Source organism: Podarcis gaigeae, assembly GCF_964106915.1.
Source record: "Podarcis gaigeae genome assembly, chromosome: 10".
Taxonomy (NCBI): domain Eukaryota; kingdom Metazoa; phylum Chordata; class Lepidosauria; order Squamata; family Lacertidae; genus Podarcis; species Podarcis gaigeae.
The window spans coordinates 22,917,966-22,931,398 of record NC_139686.1 but is presented as its reverse complement, the minus strand read 5'-3'; the positions used below and the strand labels follow the sequence as shown (position 1 = coordinate 22,931,398).

Sequence of the window (13,433 nt, the reverse complement as noted above, 5' to 3'; positions counted from 1 at the left end):
AAAACACCACCACCCTTCTGGGGCAATTTGGTGGGCCTTGTATTGAGAGGAGGTGACAAAGTTCACCCACATAGTCTGAGGGTGACCAGTGGTCCAGCTGACTGAGTTCAACCAAATGACTGACGCAGGCAGCAGTGCCCTCGCTCGGAGTTGGCTTTGTTCACTCTTGGTGATGTCATTGGAAAGCGAGTTCTGATCAGTTACAGAGCTGCGATGCCATCATGTTCAATGTTGGTTGGGCGCACACTTTAAGAACAGAGCCCTAGACAGGAAAAATAACGACACTGGTTCATCAACAAAGAAAGTAGAAAGTGGCAGATATTGTATTAGAAAGGTTGAAGCACCATCCACTGCTAGCATGTGGCCCTTGGGAGGTTGCCCAGAAAGGAATGTGGCTCTCTGGCTAAAACAGGTTCTGACCTTCATGGGGGTGGGGGGAACAGAAGAGAGCTGTGACTTACTCTTATTAGGGGGATCGCCTGCCAGAATGGTCTTTATTGTCTTGCTGTTCATGGCTGTTTCTTGTGTGACATTTGCCGCTGTAATCCCCCCCCCCCCAGTGTGGAGTAGTGGTTAAGAGCGGTGGACTCGTAATCTGGTGAACCGGGTTCGTGTCTCCGCTCCTCCACATGCAGCTGCTGGGTGACCTTCTCGGAAGTCTCTCAGCCCCACTCACCTGACAGAGTGTTTGTTGTGAGGGAGGAAGGGAAAGGAGAATGTTAGCTGCTTTGAGACTCCTTCGGGTAGTGATAAAGCGGGATATCAATTCCAAGCTCCTCTTCTTCTCCAGAGCTGTCAGAGGTCCTCTGGGGCCAGGTGCTGATCATCTCATTCCACTCCAGTGGCAACTGGATAGGACTCATCGTAATCTTCGTCCTCTTTGCCGTCTTTGCTGCTCTGACTGTAGCCATTTTACTGATCATGGAGGGCCTCTCTGCCTTCCTGCATGCCCTGAGACTTCACTGGTAGGTAACCCGGGTGCATTTGAGTAAGAAAAGGGTTGACAAAGAAATAACAAAAGGAAGTAGTTTGCAAATGTATCGCTTTGGTTTCCCCACATCCCCAGTTGGCTTAGTGATACTCTCCTGCAGGAGAGAACTTGGGAGAGTTGTGGCGTTTCTTGAAACATTTAGTTTATTTACAATTATACAAGTTGAGCATAGGCGGAGGTGATCAGTGATACACATTGCTACCAAGGAGTAGATCTGCTACCTTATATCAGATCTCCAGAGAGAGAGAGCTGTATGCTGGCTCCCTCGGCCAATAAAGCGAGATGAGCGCCGCAACCCCAGAGTCGGCCACAACTGGACCCAATGGTCAGGGGTCCCTTTACCTTAGGATAGAAATAATAAACTTGACCAGTGGTCCACAGACCTCAGGGGGGCTGCGTAACCCACCCAGTGGGTCTGTGGCACCATTCATATAATAAAAACTACCATAGCGATAGGTAGGGGGTCTATGGCTTGGCTTTTGAAAAACAAAGGGCTGGCTTCTACTTGGCTAATTGAGAACTGCTGAATTAGATTAAACTAACCCCTCATTGAACACAGAACCCTGTTTATTTGACGTGCCTTTCTTTCCCCTCCCATTAGGGTGGAGTTCCAGAACAAATTCTACTCTGGAGCAGGATATGCATTTGTACCATTCTCCTTTAAAGCCATCATAGAACGAACAGAAGACTGAAGCCCACTTAGAGCATGGAGATCTAAAACTTTCAAGATTGCATCTTCTTCTCCTCCTCCTAACTCTCAAGATTAGCTTCCTCCTCCTCCAGCCGCAAGGGAAAGTTGTTCAGCTTCAGGAATACTTCACAATATTTCCCTGTATAAACCATTGTAAAAACAAACACGTGAGTCAGTGGTTTATTTAAAAAGAAAGATGTACCACCCAAGGTTTCTTTCACCTCTGCACTCATTTTGTTCAATGTTACTCTGCTCCATGCGAAAGGAATATGCAGTTTGGACCTAGTAAAGTTATAAACAAGTTTATGTTCCATTTCAGATTGCAGGTATGTAGACGCACATGATTGGATTCTCCTCCATACCAACAAGGGGGGACTGGACCGTCTACATCAGTGGTTCTCAACCTGTGGGTCCCCAGATATTCTTGGACTACAACTCCCATCATCCCTGAGCTCTGGCTTTGCTAGCAAGGGGTGATGGGAGTTGTAGTTCAACAACATCTGGGGACCCACAGGTTGAGAAAGACTGGTCGACATAAAAGACTAAGGGCCAAGGATATGTTGCAATGCAATGGAGTTTCATTTTTGGAGCCCCTGTTGAAATTTTATTTTTGTAAAAAGCAGCTGCAAGGTCAGGGCATACGGGGGATAGTGACTGACCCACCCTTGGGGATCCATTAGCCACATGGGACTTAAATGTTTCAGCCTGCAAGCTTTTCTCTCTGTGGGTAATCACAATTGGATGACTGTGCTTCCATGCTAGGGGGTCTGATCCAAACTGGGATCCCCTCCAGCAAGTCCCCATAGCTGCTTTTACAAAATAATAAAAGCATTGAGGGTTCAAAAGAGGCAGCTCCCAATGCAATATGTAGTTTGGCCCTTAATATCAGGGCAAAGCATTCTAGCCTAGCCCTTGCCCATCCTGCTAGTTTTCAAGGTACAGGGCACATTTGTTGTATAGAGGAGCATTTGAGCATCTGAGCTCCCTTCTGTATTCTGAAGTGGTACAGCCCAGACATAGATTTGCCATCTCAATGAGAACTAGGACCTTGGTTTCTGCAAATGTAACACTTCCCAACTTTGCTGCGCAACATGCTTTTCTGCTGTGCCACACCCAGCCAGGAGGCAGACTTTTGTTGATGCCTCCTATAGATTTTGACTCCCCAAAATCCAGTAACAACATGCACTTCTGGTTAGCAAGGGATGCTAGGGAACTCTGCTACAAATTGAAATGGCTGGTGGATTTGCATTTCTGCTGGACGATTTAATGGCCACTGGACAATTTCATTGAGAGTTCAGAAAACCTTTCCTTGCACAGCAGGATTCAGGAGTACAGTATATGCAGATGAAGCCTTCTGTGTTGCATTGACATAAATGTGTCATGTCATGCAAGGACAGAGGAATCCAGTGCATGCTTTTCTGGCATTGTAGGTTGCTGCCCAAGGCTTGCTCAGACAGAGAACGCCTGGCTGGTGTCATAGGTGATGCTGTTAGAGCATCTTGCTGGTCCAGGAGGCATTTGTACATGCCCAGCATAGCCTACAATGCTTGTTAAGCATCTGGAGAGCTCAGCAAAACCCGCTGTGCCTTGGGGAGTTCTGCAGAAGAAACGGTCAATCTAGAATCTCAAGCAGGTTATGGAAAGTTCATAAAAGGCAAGGCCTGCAGAATCTTTTCCAGAGTGGTACCAGGTGGATTTATCCATATCTGGTGCTTAGGTTATAGTTGCTTCACTTCTATAGCTAAGTAATTGCATAGATTAGAAACAAGCTCAGAAGTTGCCGCTTTCCCTGCTGTTGGGCTGCAATGATGGGAGAAGCAACCTGCCAATATTCTCCCTTCTGCATAACTCTTAAAGGCACATCAGACCTTTACTATATTTCCATTAGACAAGGATGAGGAACTTGTATCCTAGGCTTGCCATAGTTTTTTGAGTGGGGGGGGGGGCGGACAACAAAGTTGTTGAGCTTCAGAAGCACGCACTGCAAGTAGATAAATAGGTAAACGGTGGCACTGCTCTGGTTCACCAGAAGCGGCTTAGTCATGCTGGCCACATGACCCGGAAGCTGTCTGCGGACAAACGCCAGCTCCCTTGGTCTATAGAGTGAGATGTCTATAGCAGTGTTTCCCAACCTTGTGCCTCCAGATGTTTTTGGCCTACAACTCCCATCATCCCTAGCTAGCAAGACCAGTGGTCAGGGATGATGGGAGTTGTAGGCCAAAAACATCTGGAGGCACAAGGTTGGGAAACACTGGTCTATAGAGCAAGAGTCGTCCGCCACTGGATGGTCAGGGGTACCTTTACCTTTTTAGGTAATTTGCCAAAACTGACATTTTTGGTGGTCAAATCCTGGCTATGTAAACCTGCACAACATCATCCCTGCTATAAGTAGAAGTAGGTATTACTGTGTTTAATAGGGTCATAATTCTTGGTAGCTACTCCTAGGTCTACAGCTAACAGACTTCTATCTTTCATTTCCTGCTCTTCCTCAGACTAGCGTACAGTTAGGGATCCAGGGACCCCCTCTCATTTGAAGCCCTCTCTTCATAATATTTATGGCATCTGGTGGTAACGCACATGAACTATCATGTGGCCTGTTGAAACCCATTGACAAAAACCAAGGGCTGCAGCAAGCCATTACTTCTCTACTCGCAGAATAACACTGTGTGGATATACGGTAGCTTCATATCCTAGTGTTAAACTTTTATTGCTCCATGGAAGACAGTTGTTGAAACGTCCTATGTATTTTCATTAGAAAGTCAAAACTGCTTATTCATTGATTTGGTAGCATAAATGAATAAATTGCTCAAAACCAACTCAGGTGTGGCTGTCTCTCTTGCCAACTCATGAAGATTTTACCCCAAAAAAGCATGTTTAGATATTGAAGTTGATCAGGTTACCAAATGGCCAATAATCCTCTTACAATATCACATTTCTTTATCCTGGCAACTGAAGAACACAAACAGGATTCAGGAATGACTGAGTGTTTTCAGCATGTAAACATAACTTCATTGTAAGAACCTGCATATTATCTTAATTGTTCCACAGCTTAACATTAAACTAGCTGGAGATTTTCCCACACATCACCATGAGGAACAGTCTGATCTGGATCATAAACTATTAAATGTAGATGTAAAGAAGAGGACTTACCAGCTGCAGACCAGAAAGAAATACTTCCTCTCTTCTCTTCCCTCTTTGAATAAGATAAATCAATAGCCCTATTGCACCTGAAAGACAAACACATTTATAACCAACTTTAGGTGCTGCAAGATTCTGCTGTCTTTGCAGCCACAGTCTATCACAGTCACCCCTCTGGAAACTGTTTTATACGGGATTAGTGCTTTTATAAAGTGCCACATAATATTTGTTCCATACTAGCAACAAATGAACTGTTCAGTGTGGCAGGACCTGTTTTTTAGAATTCCCTGCTTAACAATATTAGTCAGGGCCTCCATTATACTGTTTTCGATGTCTGCTAAAAACTTCATTTAAGCAAGCCTACTCAACCATTGCATTTTATTATGTACATTTGTTTTTAAAGCTTGTTGACTTTATCTACGGGCGGGATTCAGTTTATTATTCCTGTTAGTGGGAGGCCATGCAAAGAATTCTGCTAGTGCCATGTGGCTTTCCCTTCTCTCGTCCCCTTGTGTGTCCCCAAGGCCCCTCAAAATTGGATCCAGGTGGGACCCCAAAAAGAGCATGGCAGGGAGAGGGCAGATTGTTCCGTCTGTGAAGCTGAAAAGCTTGTGCTGATGGAATAACTATCCACAGCGCTTTGTTGAATTCCTCCCTGCATTTATTGGGTGTTACCCAACTAGGTTTTACTCAAAGCAGACCTATTGAACTTAATAGACCTACCTTAGTAATGTTCATCCATTTTGATGGGTCTACTCTACATAGTTGAATACCACTCATGCCTTCACAAGTCTGGTTTTGTTGATATCTTCCATATTTTATACCATTTCATGTGAACTTATTTAGTAAGCTGTATATAAATCTTGCTAAATAAACGTGGAACAGTTGAAGCTGCTTTATACCGAATTAGAATCAATATTGTCTACACTGGCTGGCAGCTAACCAGACCTCCTGCCGCCACCTAAATCTTTGGGAAAGCCAACGAACCGGGTGGTCAGGTAGCAGGTCTAAAAGGGTTTCATTCTTCCGTGTTGTCCCTCTGTTCTCGCTCGATATCCCTGATCTTCCGGAACATAATCTGCATAGAAGAAATATCACACGAAGGGGGAAGAAAGGCAGAGTGAAAAGGGATATCCCATTTCTGTTATTTGAGCTGATGCCCTGCATGCTGGATCATTCATGAATGATACAGGAACATAGCAACCTGCCTTATACTGAAACAGACCATCGAGACTTCTAGCTCAGTTCGCCTACACTGACTGGCAGGCATTCCCAGGCCTTTTGCACATCCATAGTAAGGATGGGGGATAAATTTTATTCGGATTTATTAACTTTACTCTTTGTGGTTCGAGGACCCGACCCCCGCGAAGTAAAATGAAGACACAGGGACACGTGATATAGGGTTAATGGGCTAGAAAAGGCCACAACTTTATTGATTACAGCAATGAAAAGGTATTGGCTTAGGCATTGGATCGTGAAACAAGTGGGTTTATTCACCAGGGGTTCATCACCTGTTGATGCTAATCCAACTATAGGCTCACCCCTGATGTCACCGAGGGTCGTGCCATGGCCTCCCGCCAAGCAGGCTTCGGACGGAATACACAACCGCCAGATTCCATTAACGGAATACCCCTAGAAATTGAAGGCATAGGCGATGGCCACACCTAGCACTTCGACACACCACAACACATTATTCCAATGCCTAACCTACCCACTAATACCACCAAAAATTTGTGACGATTGCTACGAGGTAGGCGAAAAAACCAAAAAGCCTAATGCCAAATGGAAAAACTCCTACCAGGCCCCCCGGGCAACCGGGGCGACCAACCTAAGGTCCATAGCAAGGCCAATGACCTAAGCCCTAACTCAAAGGGAGTGGAGGGTGGGTGACTCGCCCAGGACGACAAAGAGAAATGAGGCCGGGGGGGAGGCTGGCACTGCAGCATAAAGGCTGCTGGACACGCCCCCCATGGCACCTGGTTGGACGGCCACTGGGGGGGTCGTGAGTGCCAGCCAGGTGAGCTGGAGGCAGGGGGCAACGTCCCCTGCTAGGAGCGGTGCTCGGGCTCCTGTCCACAACCACTCCCCTCTCAGGGAGGAGAGTCTTTCTGGAACAATACGAAAATGGAAACATAGCCGTCCTTTGAAATTCGTGCTTCTCTGAATTTTGTGGTGCAAAATTTAGCTGCAATCCTGTATCTGCCCTGTAGTTTCTTAGGGAATACTGTGTTTTGATGTGAATTCCACCCCCACCCCCCAAGCAGCTTTGATCCAAACTGAGCAAAACAAAAAGCAAGCAGCATTTTAAGCCAGTAATGTGTACACAGGGACACGGATGGCGCTGTGCTCTAAACCACTGAGCCTCTTGGGCTTGTTGGAGATAAGCAGTGTCCAGTGCACAGCGGAATGATGAAAAGTACGTGCCAACATGCTCTATATTACTTTATTTATACTTCAAAGCTGGTAATTTACAGAAAAACATTTCCCTCTGCCGGAGCAGAGAAAGGCATCCTCTCTCCTCTAAAGCACGGAGAGAATCACACTGAACTGCAAAGAACAGTGAAAAACAGGAAACCAGTGTACGTCACATCCAGTCTCCTTTCCCGTGAGAAAACCCAACAGCACTTGACTGCGGAATGTAAACATTGTCTTGTGACAAGCACTTCGCTGCTCAGTGAAGGAAGCAGAAACCAACATCCTCCCCCTTTCTGTGAACATCACTGGGCAGCGTGTTCGTACAATATCAGCACAAACCCAACTTCTGCACATAGGTACAGTGTTGATCCCTTGATACAATCTTGGACAATACATCAGCAGGAATTTCATTACCTGGCATATAGGACACAGTTACGAGTCCCTTCTGAATACGTTCCCTAGCATGTTGCAACTTCAATTGCAAGTGCTTCGTGCTTTGCTTACAACCTTCAGAATTCAGCAAAGCCAAACATGCTTTGTTGTCCTGGTAAACCTGGATTGGACATTTGACAGGAATTTTCATGTCTTTGCACAATTGTAACAACCATTCACAATCCTTAAGTGAATAAGACAGTGCATTCAGTTCAGCTTCACAAGTACTTAAGCTAACTGTTGTTTGCTTCTTGCATGACCAATCAAATAGACCCTGATTGTACTTATAGCAAACTCCAGACGTACTTTTCCTGTCTGTAGTGTCACTTCCAAAACTTGCATCTGCAAATATCTCAAGACCACCAGACTTCTGATTGTTAAATCTCAGTCTGTAATGCATAGTGCCTTTCAAATACCGCGCTATGCGTTTCAGAGCTTTCCAATCCTTAACAGTAGGATTGTTGACTTGTCTGCTTAGCAAATTACAGCTAACAGCAATGTCTGGTCTTGAACATCTGGCAATGAAGTTTAGCTTGCCTAGCACACTTCTGTACAGTGTAGTATCAGAAAATGCTTCTCCAGTGTCATCTACCTGATAACCTGTTGTCATCGGTGTGTCTACAGGGTTAGCATCCATCAGGTTTAGTTTGCTTAACACATCAGCAATTTTACGTGACTGGTGTACTAGAATGTTACCATCTTGATCTCTCTCTATTTCCAGAGATAGGTAGTTGTTTACCTCACCAAGATCTTTCATGTCAAAGTGCTCTTTCAGTTGAGCTAGGGCGTTATTGTACATTGTGACATCCTTCCAAAAGAATAAAAGATCATCAACATAAAACAAACAATACAGTTTCTTTTGCCCCTCCTCTTTGACAAATACACATGGATCAGCTTTCCCTTGCTTAAAACCTAGAGAAAACAATACTTCAGTGAGTTTTGTGTGCCAACACCGTGCACTTTGTTTGAGACCATAAAGGGACTTCTTCAGAGCACAAACAAATCCCTGTTTTACCTGTACGCCATCAGGTGGAAGCATATAAAGTGATTCATCTAGAGATCCGTACAGAAAAGCTGTATTCACATCATGGTGACTAATGTGTAGATTCTCTTCTGCAGCTAGCTTGAGCATAAGCCTAATGCTCTCATACCTCACGGTGGGTGAGTAGGTCTCGTGATAGTCTTCACCTGGTACCTGTGCAAAACCTCTGGCTACCAATCTGGCTTTGTGTCTGACTATCTTGCCATTTTGATCTGTCTTCGCTTTGAAGACCCATTTGCTTCCAATCAGTTTCATTCCTGGAACTACTGGAACAAGATCCCATGTTTTGTTCCTTTCCAAGGAATCAAGCTCAGCCTTCATGGCATTTAACCATGGCTCAGCTTCCTTTGAATCCAAATCCTGGATTTCTTGGAAACTTGAAGGTTCAAACACCTTCTTGGAGCTTTTAACAGCTGTTACTGCTATCTTAGCAAACTCATCAGCAAATCTCTTTGGAGGTCTGCCTTTTGTTGCTCTCTGTGACCTACGAATTAGCCTTAAGTCTTCAATACTCTCCTCTTCCTTCTTAGGAGAAAAGTGACCTATTGTGAACAATGGTTCCTCTAATTCTTGATCAGAGCTTTCAGAGGGTCGCATAGAGGCTTTCGCACTCTTGAAATCCTCTGAATCACCCGATTCAGTTTCAGACTCAGACTCAGAACCTTCATCAGTGGGTGTGGGTTGTTGCGGTTGCTTTTGACTATCCTCAGTCCCATCACTGTCATCAGGATAACATTGGAAAATTCCCACATTCTCCCCCCACTTGGCATTGTACTCAACACTTCTTGTGAGCTTAATTGTCTTAGAGTCAGTCATCATTATTCTGTAAGACCCTTTCTGATAACCTAGAAAGATACCATGCAATCCACGCTTGTCTGACTTGGAGTTTTGTGGTGAGTGAACCCACATGTCAGAACCAAAAATTTTCATGTGTTTGATGTATGGCTTCTTGCCAAACATCTTCTCATAGGGGGTACAACCAATCGCTGAAGATAACCTGCGATTATAACTGTAAGTGAAACATGAGAGAGCTTCGGCCCAATAACTCTCTGGAAGATTGGCATCATGCAGCAAGGTTTTTAACCCTTGAAGCAATGTCTGATTTGCTCGTTCCGCAAGTCCATTCTGCCATGGCGAACGAGGACTAGACAAATCGTGTTGAATTCCTTTCTCAGTCAGAAAAGCTTCAAACTGCTGAGAAGTGAATTCTCCCCCGCGATCACTGAAAAGAGTCTTTACCTTCTTTCCATGCACATTTCCCAACCAAGCACAGAATTCCTTGAACCTTGGAAAAGCCTCTGATTTCTGCTTGAGATTGTACACATAAATATACCTGGAAAATGCATCAATGAGAACCATGAAGTACCTGTTTCCACCCAAAGAGGGCGCTAGTGGTCCAACCAAATCAGCATGAACAACCTGGTATGGTTCTGTAGCTTGCCTACTAGACACCTTACCTTTCGCAGCCATTTTTACCTTGTTTGCTGCGCATGCCTTGCACTTCATGTGGTACCTGCAGGGTTTAATAGTCATACCTTCAACCAAGGCAGGCATTTTAGATACTGCCTCAAAATGCAAATGACCAAATTTTCGATGAAAATCGTGAATACATTCTGCATGCAAACTTTTGTTAGAACCTGCAATGCAACAAGTGTCATCCTGCACAACATCATCAAAATACAAAACATACAAACGATCAACATATTCAGCATGCAATACATAATCATTTTTCTTTGTGATGATGCACCTTTTGTTCTTAAAGGAAACGTCAATTTTCCGCTCATTCAGCTGTCCAACGCTGAGCAGATTATGCTTGGCATCTGGCACATAAAGCACATCCTGTATCGATAAGTCCAAACTGTGAAGAACAACAGTTCCGTAGCCTTTACTGGGGATTGTGTGGTCATCCGCCTGGTGAATCGCACCTTCCTGCGGTGTAAAAGACACGAACAGTCGCTTATCATTGCACATGTGATGCGTTGCAGCCGAATCAACAACGAAGAAAGATCTAGACGTCTTCTGGACCTCTGCAACTTTTGGAGTGAAGCGTGAGACCATTGCCTTGTGCTGCGTTGTCCTGGACACCGGACCTTTGCCTTTGCCTCGGCCTTTTCCACGCGATGAGCTTTCGCTGCGCTGCTCTGTCTTGGCCCTGGGATATCTGCATTCCCTCTTCATATGGCCTAGACGTCCACACGTGTAGCATTTCACTGCCTTCAAAGCTTTGGCGCCATCTGGTGGTTCCACTGCACTATGGGATGACGTCTGTGAAGACTCCCCCTTGCCCATGCAGCTATCACCCTGGCGGTCTGCTCCATTCAGAATCATGGCAGTATCACAGGCTACTCTGAGTTGAGCATTTGGCTGATCAGTGGTATCAAATCCCCCACTTGCCTCATCCAGCCTTCTGCAGCTAGCCATCATGACTCTGGCATTAGCCTTCTGCGTCATCTCTGCTGCTTTAAATCAGGCTGCTTCATACATGCTGCGTCTGTGTACAGCTGCTTCAATCCAAAAGCAAATTCAAAACAGCCTTTCGATTTCCAGCCTCTGCCTGTGAGCCTGTGCCACTCTGCTTATCTGCTTTGCTTATCTGCAGCTGCTTCAAACCGCATTCCAAAGGCAAGTTCAAAAGTGAAAGTTCTCTCTGCTGTCTTAAATTCATGCTGCGACACTGCTGCAGCTGCTTTACTTTCGATTTCCCCCAGCATAGGAAAAATTTATCCTTCTAGCCTTTTGCCTGTGCCACGGCAAAACCGGCTATAAAAGTTCAAAGTCCAGCCATAATGCCATTAATTAGAAGCTGGCAGGCTGCCCGGAGCTGTAGCACATACCTCATCAATCATCTTGACGCGCAGAGATATCGTCCGATCCGGCCCTCTGCATTCCGATCCTTTGCCGGCACTCCAATTCTTTGCTCCTTTGTTCCTTTGCCAGGAGCCCGACTTCTGGAGTCCATTCTCAAAACACTGCGTTTTTCTGGGCCCGGAACCAAATGTTGGAGATAAGCAGTGTCCAGTGCACAGCGGAATGATGAAAAGTACGTGCCAACATGCTCTATATTACTTTATTTATACTTCAAAGCTGGTAATTTACAGAAAAACATTTCCCTCTGCCGGAGCAGAGAAAGGCATCCTCTCTCCTCTAAAGCACGGAGAGAATCACACTGAACTGCAAAGAACAGTGAAAAACAGGAAACCAGTGTACGTCACATCCAGTCTCCTTTCCCGTGAGAAAACCCAACAGCACTTGACTGCGGAATGTAAACATTGTCTTGTGACAAGCACTTCGCTGCTCAGTGAAGGAAGCAGAAACCAACAGGGCTTGCCAATCAGAAGGTCGGTGGTTCGAATCCCCGCGGTGGGTTCAGCTCCCGTTATTCGGTCCCTGCTCCTGCCAACCTAGCAGTTCGAAAGCACGCCAAAAAGTGCAAGTAAATAAATAGGTACTGTTTCCGGAAGGTAAACGGCATTTCTGTGCGCTGCTCTGGTTTCAGTGTCCTGTTGCACCAGAAGCGGCTTAGTCCTGCTAGCCACATGACCCAGAAAAACTGTCTGCGGACAGACACTGGCTCCCTTGGCATGAAGCGAGATGAGCTCTGCAACCCCAGAGTTGTCTGCAACTGGACTTAACTGTCAGGGGTCCTTTACCTTTACCTAATGTGTACACAGCCCAAGACTTTAGATGCAGCTACTCACAATGCTACCAGACAGCACATCCCTCCTCCCTCCCTTTTTTATTGGCATTGCAAGGTTTTGTTGCAATGGTTTCTTTCCAAAGGATTGGACTTTAAGTGGGGGGAAAGCTGGATGGAATTGAATATGTGTGTGAAGGCCAGGGCCTGCTACAAAGTTTGTTTAATCTCCCCAAAACCCCATCATTTCAAATGCATGGAAGTCCTACAACATGGAGTAGCTTTTCCCATCCTGGTGTCCTTCACATGCTGTTGACAATGACCAACATCATCCCATGATGTCTGGGGCTGATGGGAGTTGGAGTCCCACAGCGTCTGCAAGGCACCATTAAAGGTGAGCATGTTCTCAAGTGATGGTTGTGGATTCATCAAAATCCTGGCCGAGTATAACATTAAATAGGACAGAAGCGGGCAACAAAGTCTAGGGGCACATATTGAAATTGCCACACTTCCCACCTCACTAGCTTGCACACATGGGTCTCCTATGCAAAGGAAACATTTCACTGCAGCAAAAATCACTGCCCTTACCAGCTGAGAGTCTGCCATAGGGCAGGGACAGCAAACCTGTGGCTCTTCAGTTTATTGCTCCATTGGTCAAGCTGGGGTAGCTCAGTGGGTACAGCATAAGACTTTTAATCTCAGGTCATGGGTTTAAGCCCCAAATTGGGCAAAGGATTCCTGCATTGCACATGACCCTCATGGTCCCTTTCATCTCTGCAATTCTATGACTACAGCTCCCATCATCCTTGACTATTCACCAGGCTGATGGTAACTGGGGACCAGTAAGAAATGGACGACTACAGGTTGCCCATTGCTGCCCTAGGCTAAGGCTGGCTTGGCCTTCTCGTCAGTTCACCAGGACTAACCCACCAGTTTTCTTTAGCAGGCTGCCCAGAGCAGCTGCACGAACAGGAAATTCGGATGGCTAAGGAGTTTGTACTTTTGCAATTGTACTGTAGTCCCTTCTCCGGTTTCCTTCGGTCAACAATAGTGAGCACTGCCCTTTTCAAGAGGTGGTGATGGGGGGTGG

General features: G+C 45.6%; 1 protein-coding gene across 3 annotated transcripts in view; it reads left to right on the top strand.

Moving 5' to 3' along the window:
* The window catches only part of ATP6V0A4 (ATPase H+ transporting V0 subunit a4), a 34,638-nt gene extending 32,792 nt beyond the window's left edge, over positions 1-1,846 (top strand). For all 3 annotated transcript variants that reach the window (XM_083700132.1, XM_083700131.1, XM_083700133.1), the window contains 2 exons: positions 791-965; positions 1,593-1,846. In XM_083700132.1, coding sequence (XP_083556258.1) covers positions 791-965; positions 1,593-1,683 — 266 coding nt within the window. In that variant the 3' untranslated portion in view covers positions 1,684-1,846. The remainder of the gene's footprint in view (positions 1-790; positions 966-1,592) is intronic.
* Positions 1,847-13,433: the final 11,587 nt, after the last annotated feature.